This window comes from Xenopus tropicalis, chromosome 7 (genome assembly GCF_000004195.4).
Source record: "Xenopus tropicalis strain Nigerian chromosome 7, UCB_Xtro_10.0, whole genome shotgun sequence".
NCBI lineage: Eukaryota > Metazoa > Chordata > Amphibia > Anura > Pipidae > Xenopus > Xenopus tropicalis.
The window spans coordinates 28,314,648-28,330,317 of record NC_030683.2 but is presented as its reverse complement, the minus strand read 5'-3'; the positions used below and the strand labels follow the sequence as shown (position 1 = coordinate 28,330,317).

General features: G+C 40.3%; 1 protein-coding gene across 8 annotated transcripts in view; it reads right to left on the bottom strand.

Annotated features, from left to right (window-relative positions):
• Positions 1 to 337: 337 nt before the first annotated feature.
• The window catches only part of sh3pxd2a (SH3 and PX domains 2A), a 189,460-nt gene continuing 174,127 nt past the window's right edge, over positions 338 to 15,670 (bottom strand). For 4 of the 8 annotated variants that reach the window (XM_031905997.1, XM_031906001.1, XM_031905998.1 and 1 more), the window contains 6 exons: positions 12,479 to 12,596; positions 8,508 to 8,842; positions 8,335 to 8,379; positions 5,865 to 5,914; positions 5,354 to 5,473; positions 338 to 4,745 (listed from right to left, as the gene is read on the bottom strand). In XM_031905997.1, coding sequence (XP_031761857.1) covers positions 2,835 to 4,745; positions 5,354 to 5,473; positions 5,865 to 5,914; positions 8,335 to 8,379; positions 8,508 to 8,842; positions 12,479 to 12,596 — 2,579 coding nt within the window. In that variant the 3' untranslated portion in view covers positions 338 to 2,834. The remainder of the gene's footprint in view (positions 4,746 to 5,353; positions 5,474 to 5,864; positions 5,915 to 8,334; positions 8,380 to 8,507; positions 8,843 to 12,478; positions 12,597 to 15,670) is intronic. The other 4 variants (XM_031905999.1, XM_004915848.4, XM_002936804.5 and 1 more) reach the window with 1 other exon arrangement.

The window sequence follows — 15,670 nt, the reverse complement described above, 5'->3', positions numbered from 1 at the left end:
TTTTAAACTTTTGACCAAATGATAAATGGCTCAATGAAATGGAAGAGAAAATGCACCCAGGTACAGATATCGGTTAAAAAATTCTGTGAAACAGGCAGAATTATTTTAAATAATTATAAATATTTGTATATAAATATGTGTTGCTTAATAGGACTGTATGCACTGCACTTTTCTATAATGCACTCGAGTGTAAATTGTTATTGGTAAAGTGCATCTGTTTTCAAATAATGAACCACTTCTCTCTCATTATTGAAAAAAGAAAAAAATCATAGTTACATTTAATAATAGAAAAATAATAATAAGTAACTCACTACTATTAGTACTGCAGTCTAGCAGATATTCTATGTATTACTTTATTTAACACTGTCCAGCAGAACTATATAGCGCTTCCATTTAAAAAAAAAACAAAAAAACAACATCCCTAATAACAGCAACTGGTTGGTTACAAACACAAGTGATGAAAACAAGAGAAAAAGCCACAATCTAACTAGTCTGCAGCCAATATCACCAAATGGTTGGAAGTATATGGTCTCCTAATTTTAATGGTTTTTGTAAAATCTCATCTTCACTATAATAGAGCTACAGAATATCTATTTTATTATTTGTATTATGGGTGTTTAGGTGACGCCCACATTGATATTGAAGATTAATTGTAGGTGAGCTACATCTATTTTTTCAGTTATAGCGGGTGAAAAGGTAGAAATACTGGCAGATGATAGGTATTAAACAATATATTCTATTACAAACCAAGCCCAAGCCTAGTAGAAAGCCCCACTGACCAAGACCCACTGCAGAACTGAAATATTATTCTAGACCCGCAGAACCACAGCTTCTTCTCAGCCAGAGAAGGTGCAAACACAGGGAGACCTGCGCGCGGCAAAGTAACCTGCTCTGTATTCCTTCACAAAAGAAAGTAGGAAAAGAATATGTAAAGCCAGTTGGATACCAGCACTGATAATCCAAAAAACCCTTAGCCATTTGCCAAATGGAATGATCCAATAAGCTCTATTGAACAGATGTAACTTGCTTCTAACTGGAAACATAAACTAGTCATGATCTGGGCTAATACACGTTGCTACGTTATTTCCAATTCTAAATATCTAAGAATCGGTACAGAAGTAGGCTCTGCAAATATTTACCTTTTGATGAATTTGGCCTGCAGATAACAATTTTGCCAGAAGCTTTCAGCTTTAACAGAAGTTGGTTTAGGGGAAGCAAAGCCTGCCCGAAGCACGTGCCTTGCCGGAGAGCATTAACCAACCCATAAGAAAATACAAATTTTGGCTCTGAGAAACATTTTTGCTGTTATTAGGGCATTACATGTTAACATTATATACATATTGCTGTGTTAGACATTAACCATGGTAGCTGTTTTCACACAGTAACTTAAATTCCGGGATACAAAAACAATGGGAGACATACAACATAAACCGACATCAGATTTTTTTCATCTGGATAATTAATGCAAAAACAATGAATGAAGAATGCCTGATTTCGAGGTGTTTGTCTTATTTAAATGTTCTTGTCCATTAAGGTCTATGTGAATAAATAACCCAAGACACACTCGAGTACCAGGAACAAACACACAAATGAATACACAGATGGAAGGAAATTCAATGCATCTTTTTGGTCACAAGAAAATGTGCCGGAGCATGGACATCTGTTCCATATGTATATAAACAGAAGGAGCAGACTTCACACACACTATACCTTGTTTCTCAAAGAAGTGTGCCATATGGTGCACTCAGGTCTGCTGCATCTTTATATACACACAAAAACATTTTTGTAAGATTTTTTTTTTTTTTTGTAAAGAAACCACCCAAAATGGTGAAACCAGGCACTTGATATGGGTCTCCTTTCTGCAGAAGTGCAAGTTAATGTGTTTTGCATTGCTCTGTTTCATTTCAACTAACTTTTAGTTCATGGGCTTTGGGAAAACAAAAGAATAAAAAAAGACAATATATACAAATTAAAACTCTACAGATTGTAAATCATTGGTATATTCTGTAAACAAGGCAGCCAAGAATGCACTCATTTAATGGCACATCTTTCTGGATGTAGTTTGTTTCCAAAGAATGTCTATACAAGGCAGAGGTGCTTGGTGGACACACTATGTAAGTGAACACTGAAGGAAAAAGAGACACAGTTTAGTTGGAAGTGCTACTGTCTGCAGAGGATTATAGGAAACACTTGTGTAAATGTGATTCAAATCTTTTCTGATTATCAAGAAGTTGAGCGACTGCCTCAAATGATCAAATTCATCCAAAACAAGTTTGAAAAATGATTTAGAATCCATGAATCTAATATATGACAGCCTCTCCAAAGACAGAGCGACTGAATGCCAAATAAAAGGCACAAGTGCAATGCAGGGCTCTGATAGGAGTTTACATTATTATCCCATAATCCTCAGAACCTATAAAAATGATGTATTAGAGAAAAAAAGGAAATTTATATGTATAAAGATATTTTGCTGCAATTATTTCCTTGCTTGGCAAGAAACACACTTTATTATCATTTTTTTTTTGGCGTTAGAAAAAAGACCAGAAAAATGACAGGAAAGGCGTTCAACAATATTTTGTTGAGTTTACCAAAAAACCTTCCTAGACAATGCTAAACATTCTGTAGTGTTTCAGACCTGAAAATGAAGGCACTCTAATTTGTAGTCGAGACTGGATCTCATACCCTGTGATTCTTACAAATATATTCCTCAGCCAGTGGCCTTCATCCTGTACATATCATGTTTCAGTTGCTGTTTCCAACAATACAGACCTCATAAAAAATTATCAAGATCTCAATATATATATGTATTTATATATATATGTTGAACTGTGAGACTAGTTCTTTTTCTCCAGATAATTTGAAGGTACCCATCCTTTAAATGGTTTCCCCCCATCAAGGATTTGGCAGTACCACCAACCATTTGGGTTTTTTTCCAGGACTTCCATTGAAACCCCTTCCTGAAACCCTACAGTCTCATCATCTCCTTCATAGTCTGCAATGGAGATATATATATCTTTGAGATTATTGTGAATGAACTGAGACTTCTCAATTGGCTTTGGCCGAACAGTGGACACAGGTATGCCATTCTTTTGAGAAGGCCTAATGGATGTTTCAGATTCGGACATATCCCCATCTGGCTTAGCAGAAGAACTTATTTTCGTCTGATTTGGTTGGGAGCGGACAGTGTTAAAAGATGAGTTCCGCCGAACACCTCGCAAGTGGTCTGTGGCAGACAATGATTCATTTCTACGTAAATTGCAAGAAATATTATTATCCTTTGGAGGAGCAGAAACAAACACAGACTGAGGCCTTACAGTTACTTGCTTTACTCCATTCCTCAGCTTCACAACATTGCTTCCTGGTCCTGGAGGTTTGGAAAATCCACCTGGTGGTCTAGAAGGAACGGGTGGTGTTGCTCGTTTGCTTTGGTTAATAGTGTTTAAAGCTTGCACTCTTTTTTCAATCTTCTCCAAGCTGTTTGATTTATTTTCATTCTTTTTAATTTTGGTGGATTCAGACTCAGCTATTGAGGTGTCTGCCTTCTTATTATCCACTTCCTCTAAAAAGTGTGATGGTGCCCATCCTTCAGAATCTTTGTACTTAATATACCACCACCCACTGTCTTGCTTATCCAAAACTTCAATTTTGGCTCCTACAGGGAAACTGATCTCTGAATCTAAAACTTTTTGATAGGTGCTTGTTGCTGTATAAAAACTCTTTTGTTCTGCGCTTTCCTCGCTTTTGTCATTGTTAGATGAAGTCTGAGAAGTATTGGAAGTTAGATCCACAGAACGTCTTCTTGGTTTGCTATCCGCATTTTCTAAGGCTGTCTTTGGTGGGTTTTCTGATTCCTCGCTTTTTGAACCTTTAAGTCCACTTCTGAGTTGACCTGTTGGTCTTAGTTGGCGCCGCAAACTGCTTATGTCCATTTTATCCTGGTTTTGGGAGTCAGCTTTACTTAAGAAAGGCTTTGGTCTCACTGTTGGCTTTGCTCTTGTTGAAGGGACTACTGCCTGTTTTTGCTCGGCATCTTTCTTTGTGCTGACCTTTGGTACAGCACGTAAACCAACATCTGAAGCCGACCTGGGTTTTATCTCCTCACTTGTTGAAAAGGAGACATTTTTTGTTTCTTGTTGGACATTTCTTTCTGATTTATACTTTAGTAGAGGAGGTTTTGAAGACACTGCAGTCGGGGAATTTCTTTGAATTGTTACAGAGCTCTTTTGTGAATCAGAGTCACCACTTGATTCCTTACTCGACAAAGCCTCTTCCACTAATGGTCTAAACCCCTCATTTTCATAAATTGTCTCCTCTTCATTAGTTACATCTTCAGAAAACTCACCAACTCTAAATTTTGGCCTTTGAAGAGAAGAAACAGGAGAAGGTCTGGATGGCTGAAACAGGTTTTCCTGGATAAGCTCTTCTCCATGGCTCTGGTTAGTAACATTAAGTTCTACTTCTAAATCAAAGCCAAATGCAGGCACATCATATTCAGGCTCCTCATATATTTGTTTTGATGGAGAATCTTTGGGTTCAGTAGAAGCACACGTTAGGGGATTAATGCCGTCCTCTGAATCTTTTTGTTTAACTGGAGGTGCAGGAGGAGGAACCTTGGGTCTTGTCAATGTGCTTGTCCTCCTGTTTAAGTTTGGTTTCTTTCTTTTGTCAATATAAGATGATGGAGCCCATCCTTCTTTTTCACCAATCTGAACAAACCACCAACCACCTGAGTTCTTTTCAATTACCTAGAAGTAAACCAGCATATCAGTTAGATACTAGCAAAAGACTTGAGCCTTTACCCCCATATGTAATAAAAGGGACTAAGTTTGTCTAGGTGCAGTAACCCACAGCAACCAATAAGATGTTTACTTTTCAACAGGTGACCAGTAAATGCTTCCTGCTGATTGGTTGCTATAGGTTATTGCTCCTGGGTTGCCCTTTACTAAATCATGCCATTAAGGTATTGTATTTACTCATTCTGTTCTACTTAAACACTCAAAAAAACGCATATTATTATAACATATAAGATACGTTATAGGAGAATAAGGGTATTGACACTTTGAAGAATAAAAGTAAAAACAGTGAGCCAGATTCTATTCAGTGAGAAATATATATCTCATGCATTATCACATGATAACTTATGGAAGAGATTCATTTTGAGATGCAATTCAATTCAGAAAAAATGTTTCACTATTTATCACATGAAAACTCTATTGAAGTCTATGGGAAAAAATTGGAACGGAATTTGGAGAAAGTCTTTTTCACCTGAAATTGAATCTCCATAAGTTTTCACGTGATAAACCATGAGATAACGTTTTCTAATTGACTTGAATCTGGCCCAATATGTGCTTACCTCTGCTTTTTGACCCCCACGGAAACTAATGCCATCAGATATGCAGGACTGGAACTCTGCAATAGTGTAATATTCTACTTCTACTGAAGGAGGTTCAGGGGGTTTGGGTAGCTGGAATCCCTAAAAAAAATTCAAGAGAAAAGACAGACACTTGATATTCCAAAGGTAAAAGAGATACCATAACAGAGCCAGAAAAACCTAAATGAATGGGTTGTCTAACAGAAAACCTACTTTTTTAGCTTTGCAATTTAGCCTTTCCACAATTTCCTCCAGCTGGTAATGCCAGCCCCAGGCACAGCCTTACCAACAACCATCTTTAGCATTGTAAGAAATAGCATTAACATAGAAATTGCTTTCCAGCCTCACAAAAGATAATTTATAACTTAAACGATCACACCAGGCTTCACTACAAAGGTCACTCAAATATATCCACGTAACAATATGAATATTTTTAGCCAACATTTCTGCTATATGTAAGTGAATAAAAATCTACAAAATGACATGAACATACCAGACTAGATTCTCTTCGAGGGGGAGGCTTTGTTCGTAAATTTGGAGAACCTGGAGACAGAAAATAATAGTTAATAATGAAATACATGAGCCTTAATACCAGGAGTGCAGCCATAACCCTGTGTGTTAGAAGGCAGCAGTTAACATAAGCACATCTATTGCACTGAATGGCACAATTTGCACATGACATAGATTAGCCATAGATTAGACACGTTGCTCTGCACCAGTACATTTGAATTACAAATATGTTTTAAAAATATATTTGCCTTGTTTTCACACCAGTGTCCTTTAACACAGCGAATAAAAATGAACGTGCAAATAATTCCCCCCAGCTTGTTACAATAGTTAATATATCTTCAAGGAAAATGTATCAGTTTATCTTCCATCATGTTTTTAAAGAAAAAAAATTTGAAAGAAAACATGCTGCTGAGATCCCTTCAAATGAATGGGATTTTCATTGTTTGTATGAACTGAAATCTGTCATTCCACCTAAGGTGCCCATACACACTTAGATTCCCGATATCCCCACCTATGGGCAGATATAGATGCCCGTCAGTTTGGTGACCAAATCAACAAGCTTGTGTGGTCCCCAATCCGACAAAAGCTCAAACCCGCTTGATCGAGATCTGGCCGATTTCAGACCAGATATCAGTCGGGCAGGCCTGTCGTTAGTGCCCATACACGGGCAGATAAGCTGCCGAGGAATAGGAAGCGATATTGGCAGCTAGAATAGGTCCGTGTTTTTGAGTTCTATTAAAGTATATGGGAACATTTTTCAAGGGTGTTTTCAACCTCAAGAAAATTCAAGAAGCAAATGAAAAATAAGCATGTGCGATTTGGTTAGAGGAATGTAGAGCAAAGAGGAGAAGATAATATATCGTAAATAGTATTTCATGTTCTCTTTGATGGTTCCCAAGGACTGCTTAATCGAGAACCCTACCCTACCCTCCTTTTTTACTCTAAATCCATCTCTTTTGCTCCTTCTCCTATTTAAGATATATTTTCTTTTCAGATATAGTTGAGCATGAGTGAAATTAAGGGAGAGCACTTATTTTATACAAAACAAGATGTTATGTTATACTCACTCTGAATGTCAATGTCAAGTTAAACATAAGTCAATAAAGGTACAATATGATATGAAGATTTTCATTCATTCAGCTCATGGTATATCTAGTATAAATAAATCTAAAGAAACTGGACTTGTTAAGTAATCATTGAAGACATTTTCTTCTTGAACAAGTCCAGTTGCTTTAGATTTATTTATACTAGATAATAAAGGTACAATAAATGAGACTGGGTATCCATTCTTCTCTGTAGCTGTAATTGCGGGGTTCTACAAACAGGCCTTGTAAGTAAGTGGCAAGTGAAAAAGGTCCAACCTAGTAACTATGCAGCAAGGCCTCAGACTTAAGGTGGCCATACACCTTCAGATCCCTGGGGCCAAATTATTGAATTATAACGACGGGCAAAGTCGATAGGCAAAGTCGGTCCGGGGACTGCATCAACGAGCTGATGTGGTCCGCAATCCGCCTAAATTTTTTAACCTGCCCGAATGATATCTGGCCAATTTCAGGCCAGATATCGGTCGGACAGTCCCGTCGGTAGTGCCCATACACGGGCCGATAAGCTGCTGAATCGGTCAAAGGGACCCATATCGGCAGCTGGAATCGGCCCGTGTATGGGGACCTTAAGGCTCAACTCTTGGGATTCCCTTTCAAGGAACTACTAAAGTAAATATTGTTAAATCTGACACCATTCCATTCAGTTCCTTGTGGACTGGCCATGCATTATTGCCCTCTTAGTGCAGCCAAAGACTGCTATGAAAGTTGCCATGTACAAATGCAGAGGCTTCATCTCCAACCCTATGACATTGGGGTCTGATTAATCACAATGTTGCTTTCAGGCACAGACTTGCCATCAGGTGAATCTGAACCACAGATCCCTGGGGAATGTTAGGTGCAATGGTACTGAATTTACCTGCCTCACGAAAACCAACTATAGTTGGGCAGTGAGCAAGGTAAAGCAGAGCAGGTTGATCTTCCTTGTTCTTGAGTTAATTTTGTTGCAGACTATTAGAGCGCTGCAGAGCCTACTTAGTTACAAGTAGAACCCTCCTAAAAAGGGGTACTAAGGAGTTAAAACACTTGCATGCTAAGACAGGAAGACCTGTCCTTTAAATGTTTAAAAATTAGTCAGGCATAGTATGGAGAATCTTCCCCCCCAGAGTAGGCCTTCTGCTCCACAGTCAGAATATGTGAGATACAATGTGATTTATCAAAGGGATTTTTTATGAATCATTAAATCAATGTAGACATTATGGATATTCCTATCTGTAATATTATAGTAATATTGCTTAGTATTCACTGGTGAAGAGCGGGGATGCCAAACAAATGATATCCAGCTTTGAACTAAAGCCCCTGTTATACCCCAGCCAACAGCCAGAGCAAGATGCTGGGGCACAAAATACTTACCAGTTGGAGGGTCTTGGGATTGCCATCCCTCCTGTATTTGTGCACCTAATGAGGTTAAACACAGAGCACATCACTTTGTAATACTACCTGATAAAGTTTCTCAGTTCTGTCACTTCCATACAGATATGTATATGTGCCTACAGATATATATAAATGTAAGTGTATGCCCTTACTTATTTCACTTCTTTGTGGAGCGATTCTGGCCACAGCAGGGGAGCCCGGGGTCACCTTGGGGATTTGCTTCTCTGGGGACATCATAGAGTTGCCATTGGAGTCGTTACACAGGATAGGCAAGCTGATTTCTTTCTTGGTTATGGTTTGTTCTTCAGAGTCGTTTCCTCCCTGGCTTTCTTTGTCATTGGGAGTCTTTTTGTTCAGGAGGTTACTAATTTCCATGATATTTCCAATAATTTCAACTGGACCAGTCAAATTCTTCTTACGACATGGGATGTCATCTTTGGCCTTTTTCAGATAGGATGCAGGAGCCCAGCCCTCCTTTCCTTGGTACCTGCAAAAAATCACAAAGGATCCCTTGGTGATAAGACTGTTCCTTTAAACTATTACTGAAGTAAGCTCATATATAATATAAACTGCGTGTTCATCCAACACTGTTTTTATTTATGAGAAACGTCTGTGAGAAAACAATTTTCCATCTGCTAGCACATACCCAGCTGTGCCAAATGGGTTAATACGCTATGAATATATTACACAAAGGAATTAGACCAAAATCAGAGAAGTGGCAAAAAACCAGTTCCAACATCTGTTTTCCAGCTTTGTGCACAGAAAAAAACTCCAGTAAGAAATCATGAGGCAGGAACAGTAGGAAAGAGGACTCAACCCATGCAGAGAGATGTCAGGCTAATCCTATGCATGTCTAAAACCGTTTATGTCATAATATTTAAGGAGGGATTATGACTTTTTGATGAACGCAGTAATACTTAGAACCCTATGAATTGCATATGGTATAAATGCTATCAATATAATGATCAGCACAACTTAGAAGAGTGTTTGAGCCAGAGGAAACTTGTTTGTTCATAATGACTGATGCTACCAGCAAGAGCAGATCCTATAGAGCAGTGCCTAAGTATCTGACTAAGGGGCTGATTTACTAATCCACGAATGGTCCGAAGGCGTCCGAATGCGTTTTTTTGTAATGATCGGTATTTTGCGATTTTTTTCGTAAATTGTCGCGACTTTTTCGTAGCCATTATGACTGTTTCGCAAAATGTTGCAACTTTTTCGTAGCGCTACGACTTGCGCGAATTGTTGCGACTTTTTCGTAGCCTTCGTGCCGAGTACGAAAGTTTCGGATTCATTCAAGCTTCAGTATCGTGACTTTTATTGGGCCAGGTTGGAGCTGCAGAGTGCCATTGAGCCCTATGGGAGGCTTTCCTTGGGCCAGGTTGGAGCTGCAGAGTGCCATTGAGCCCTATGGGAGACTTTCCTTGGGCCAGGTTGGAGCTGCAGAGTGCCATTGAGCCCTATGGGAGACTTTCCTTGGGCCAGGTTGGAGCTGCAGAGTGCCATTGAGCCCTATGGGAGACTTTCCTTGGGCCAGGTTGGAGCTGCAGAGTGCCATTGAGCCCTATGGGAGACTTTCCTTGGGCCAGGTTGGAGCTGCAGAGTGCCATTGAGCCCTATGGGAGGCTTTCCTTGGGCCAGGTTGGAGCTGCAGAGTGCCATTGAGCCCTATGGGAGACTTTCCTTGGGCCAGGTTGGAGCTGCAGAGTGCCATTGAGCCCTATGGGAGACTTTCCTTGGGCCAGGTAGGAGCTGCAGAGTGCCATTGAGCCCTATGGGAGACTTTCCTTGGGCCGGGTTGGAGCTGCAGAGTGCCATTGAGCCCTATGGGAGACTTTCCTTGGGCCAGGTAGGAGCTGCAGAGTGCCATTGAGCCCTATGGGAGACTTTCCTTGGGCCGGGTTGGAGCTGCAGAGTGCCATTGAGCCCTATGGGAGACTTTCCTTGGGCCAGGTTGGAGCTGCAGAGTGCCATTGAGCCCTATGGGAGACTTTCCTTGGGCCAGGTTGGAGCTGCAGAGTGCCATTGAGCCCTATGGGAGACTTTCCTTGGGCCAGGTTGGAGCTGCAGAGTGCCATTGAGCCCTATGGGAGACTTTCCTTGGGCCAGGTTGGAGCTGCAGAGTGCCATTGAGTCCTATGGGGTTTCCAAAATCATGCAAAGTCTAAAAGTTTTGCCCGCAGTTAACGAGCGCTCAATACGAAAAAGTCGCAACAAGATACGAGCAAATCGTAATGGCTACGAAAAAGTCGCAACAATTCGCACAAGTCGTAATGGTTACGAAAAAGTCACAACAATTTACGAAAAGTCGTAACGGCGATGAAAAAAATCACAAAAAATACGGAAAAGTCGCAAAATGTTTGTTTTCCAATCTGAATTTTTCCAATTCGGATTCTGATTCGTGGGTTAGTATATCAGCCCCTTAGAGTTGGAGAAGATGGGATCCAAGAGAAGCCGGGCCTGCTCACTGTTCCTATCATCATATAGTTTACAGTGTAAGTAGCTGGGCAGTGGGTGGGGAGCAGATATTTTCAGAAATATGGAAAATGACAAAAATACAAAAATAATTTCCGGATTCGGAACTGTTTAATTGCATATTTTTTTTAAAATAATGATTTTGAGTATCTGTAGAGAGAGAGTAAATTTGAAGAAAAGAATGTGAATTTACATGCACGGGGAGTAACATGAACTTTATAAGATGCACATTCAAAAATAATTTTGAGCCCCCTTCACCACATACTTATAATTGAGTCTGTGGGAGATGGCCTTCCTATAATTGGGACTTTCTGGATAATGGGTTTTCAGATGAGGGATCCCACACCTGTACACCTAAAATGTCTTATTAAGTATCTGTTTTGCCAATGCACTTCTGTATGCAGCCAGTAATATCCCAGACTACAAGGATATCATCTGTCTGTCCTGTAAAATCATCTAAATAGGTTTTTATCACTTTACTAATCCCTGCCCTATGAGCCACTGAGATCCTTTCTTCTAAACAATGGCAGCCAACAAATTCTGCACCTGGGTGTATATGAAGTTTTATGCTGGACACCACTCAAGTACCACATTGGCACAGGTTTTCTTTATTGTAGTCATCATTTTGGTCCAGAGGGTGTGCTATGATTTAAGCAAGACTTGCAGAGTTGTGCCTTGCTTACTATTCTGCCTATGGCTGCATAAAGACACTACTTTTTTTGTGATACAAGAGGGTATATTTTACAGACAGCAAAACTATATGCCAAGGTACACAGCTACTTGCGTGCCATAGGAAACCTTCACGTGGGCAGACATTACTTTTTCCACTTTGTCCAATGGAAAAAAAAATCCTCTCACTTTCTGTTATAGGGTTGGCAGCCACTTTATTTTAGATGTCAGCTTAATATTAAAGATAATATTCAAGGGTTTTTACATGTGGGAGAACTGCAGTGTCGGACTGAGATGGCAGGGGCCCACCAGAGAACCCCGGACCATGGGCCCATTCTAACAACTTTAATTCCTCCTCTCCTCCCTCAAACTCCTTATTATCCTAGTCTCTATTCTCTACATACTATAGTCTATTCTTCCATCTGTCAAGCTTCCATGTTCCCATACAGAAATAGGGAATGTCCATGAAATTGGCTAAATAGTTAGAAGCAAGAGGGTTCACTGACACCTGGGCCCACCGGGAGTTTTCCTGGTATCCCTGCGGGCCAGTCCGGCACTGGAGAACTGTATCAAGCAATATCAACAAAAAGCTTTATAAATATTCTATTATGTTTACCCAAACAAAACAAAACATGTTCTATGGGTCCCTTTTTATGCTTTTTGAACCTTGGCCCCATGGTTTATATGGTTTGGCCCTGATTTCTATATTTGATATATATATATATATGGGTGGATAGAGGTAAATGGGGCAACATGGGTTTATATGGGTGCCAATGTGCTCTCCTTTAGCCTTACTGTAGCAGTGACCAGGCAGTGGCAAAGCTTGCTGTTTCCAAGTATAGCTTGGCCCTCTCTCTCGTACACTGCAGAACAGCAAAGCAAAGATCATATTTTAAGGAAATCTTTCAGGGGATAACATATTTTGCTGTGCTTGAATTTGCATCTAATTGCCATTTGTTCTGCCACAGCTCCCCCTTACCTTATAAACCACCAGCCCTCCAGATTCTTCTGGATAACTTCTACAGTGTCGCCTTTCTCAAAGCCAATCTCATCTTTCCCTTGGCTTGTATAGGGTTGCACGGTGATGTATTTTTCTTCTGATGGGAACAAAATACAACATTAATATATATTAAATGGCATAAGATTGTTACATATTTATAGGAGACTTAGCAACGCAAAAGCACTCGCACTAATAACCAAGCATTAAATGCCTTATCATTATGCCTTAGCATTATCTTGGTTTTACCCTTCCACCCCAGCCAAACATTTCTTCTCTGATCAATGCAATGTGTTTATGGCTACTAGGGAAGTATATTTATGGCAGTCTAAATAGGTTGCAGTTTGGCAGCTCCAACTCACATGTATGATATAAATATAGTACAGGTATAGGACCCGTTATCCAGAATGCTTGGGACCAAGGGTATTCCGGATAAGGGGGTCTTTCCGTAATTTGGATCTCCATACTTTAAGTCTACTAAAAAATCAATAAAACATGAATTAAACCCAATAGGATTGTTTTGCATCCAATAAGGATTATTTATATCTTAATTGGGATCAAGTACAAGGTACTGTTTTATTATTACAGAGGAAAAAGGAAATCAGTTTTAAAATTCTGAATTATTTGATTAAAATAGATTCATTGGGTGATGGGCTTTCCGTAATTCAGAGCTTTTTTTGGATAACGGGTTTCCAGACTATAAACCCTGTATATTTTACATATAGGTGCATTTATAATGTTAGGTAGCACACCTAAAAATGAATTTGTTTTATATGAATATCCATATTAGGAATGAAGGGGTAATTTACTATAACCCCACACACTAGTACTATAGCACTAAGGGACGCTCCAGCACTCCCTGTGGCCTCTCCCGCTCTGTGTGTCTGAATGACATGCAAGTAGGGGACGGGTGGGGGGCACCTACTTGCCTCCCTCCACTTGCCCCTCATGTACACAGGCAGCGCTGTATTAATGTGGGGAATGTAGGCCTTTGCAATCCATTTTGAAGCTCAGTGACAGAAGGGCTGGGCATGGTGCACTCAGTGACTGGTGTGCTTAGTTTATCAATGCCCTGCAAATCTTTTTCTTTACTGTAAAACTGGAAGCAGCCTTATTGTCAGATAGGGTTGGCAACTGGCTACTATTTGACTGGCCTAGCTAGCAAATCACCAGCCTGCCAGTATTACAAATTTACCCGCAATATATTTATTGGTAAATTTATAAATCCTTCCCTTCCGTGACCCCCTCCATGGCCAATCACCTCCTTTTAAGCAAAGACCTGCCTTTGCCCTGCTCAGCCTGCCCATTTCCCCACCCATCCATTCCCCACCCAGACTGCCCATTTCCCCACCCATCCATTCCCCACATAACCTGCCAATTTCCCCGCCCAGCCTGCCCATTTCCCCATCCATCTATTCCCCACCCAACCTGCCAATTTCCCCGCCCATCTATTCCCCACCCAGCCTGCCCATTTCCCCCCCACCCCTATTTCTCCACCCCCCCCACCCCTGGTTATGTCATCACCCTGCCCCCCAAGTGATGTCACTGCCTGCCTCCAACCTGTAGGCTGGCATTGCTGGCAAAAAAAGGTGGAAACCATTAGTCAGTGGATGCTGGGAGTTGTATTTTAGCAACGTTTGGAAATTCCTACAATGAAGGCATGATTTGCTTGCACTAACAATACTGTGCAATATTTCTTTAAACTTCTCAAGAGTCAGACTGGCCAGTAGTTGGAATATGGGCGTGCTGCATGTTTCCAATAAAGGGCAGGCCGGCCCCTTTGCTCATATGCTAAGTGCAAACTCAGTTTATAAACACCCCGTCACTTACACAAACAATACTATTGCCTCCCCTTGCAAACTGCAAGTTATACAGTGCCTCTATTGACTGCAGCAGAATGAACCCCCAGCCGTGGCCGAGCCCCTTCTGCTTGAGTGCAATACTGGATGATCTGTGCGCTGCCATGAATCAGAACAGGCTCTTAGAGCTAATGAAAAGTAACGAGCAGATTAAAGGGGAACTCTGCCCAAACACAAATTAAACTAATTTCAAGCAACTTTGCAATAAACATCAATTAAACATATACAGCCTTTTCATGATTTTTAACGTAATATGGTTTGAAACTCACAGAAAAATGTAACAGTAGTCGACTGTCCTCAGCTTGCCTTCAGCCTGCATCCTCCCAATCCCACAATTCCCTGCACCCGTGATGTCAATAAGGAAAAGCGCATCACAGGGCAATGCACTGTGGGTTTTGTAGTTCCTGCATGCTGTCTGTAAGCTGTGGAGAAGTTGTTACAATTTGTAACAACGTTTTAGTCCCTCCTCCCCTGCCAGGATTTCATATGATGCAGAAAGAGAAGAACTGTTTTGCAGCTGGATTTCAGCATATAAAAATTGTATTTATTCATACATTTTGAAGGAACATATTATATAACAGGGGTTTCTGTGCTGTGTGGGGCTCTTTAACAAATTTTGCTTTGGAAGCTGGAGTTCCCCTTTAATGTGCAACATCTGCACAGCAGGAAGATGCTTTGTTTTATTATTTACTTAAGCACATTTGCTAAATTATAACTCATTGCATATAAAACACAATATACAAATGTCAGCTGTTTCCTATTCAACAGCAAGGGGGGGTTGCCATAGTGAGCAAACAGGCAGTACACACAATGCCAGCCAAAGCCAAGCAAGGGAAACTAGCCTTTGTCAGTGCTCTTGTTGAAGACAAAAAGTATATACACAGATTTTAAAAAAAAATAAGCTGCATTGTTTTTGCTTGTTGTAGGCAGTAGCCTATAAGGATCATTTACGACCCTAAATGCACTTGCAGTCGCTCAAATTTCCCAGCATTTGTTGCATTAGAAATCCCATATATAAAAAGGTGCTCCTTGCACTTTCACATAGTTGCTCTTGGCCTAGCATATGGACACAGAGGAACCTTGGTGCTTCTGCAGCCTCTGCATATACCTGTACCACCAGGGTTTCCATAGCAGCCTGCACCAATAGAAGCTTTGCAGCAATGCCATTTTCCAAGTTTTCTCTCCTATTTGTTTTCGCTGCATGATCCACCTAGTGGCAGACTGCAGAATCTATTAAAGAATATTAATATTTATGGATTGGGTTTATATTATATAAAGATTAAAGTAAACTTTGAATCAGTGGAAAAAAATCAAA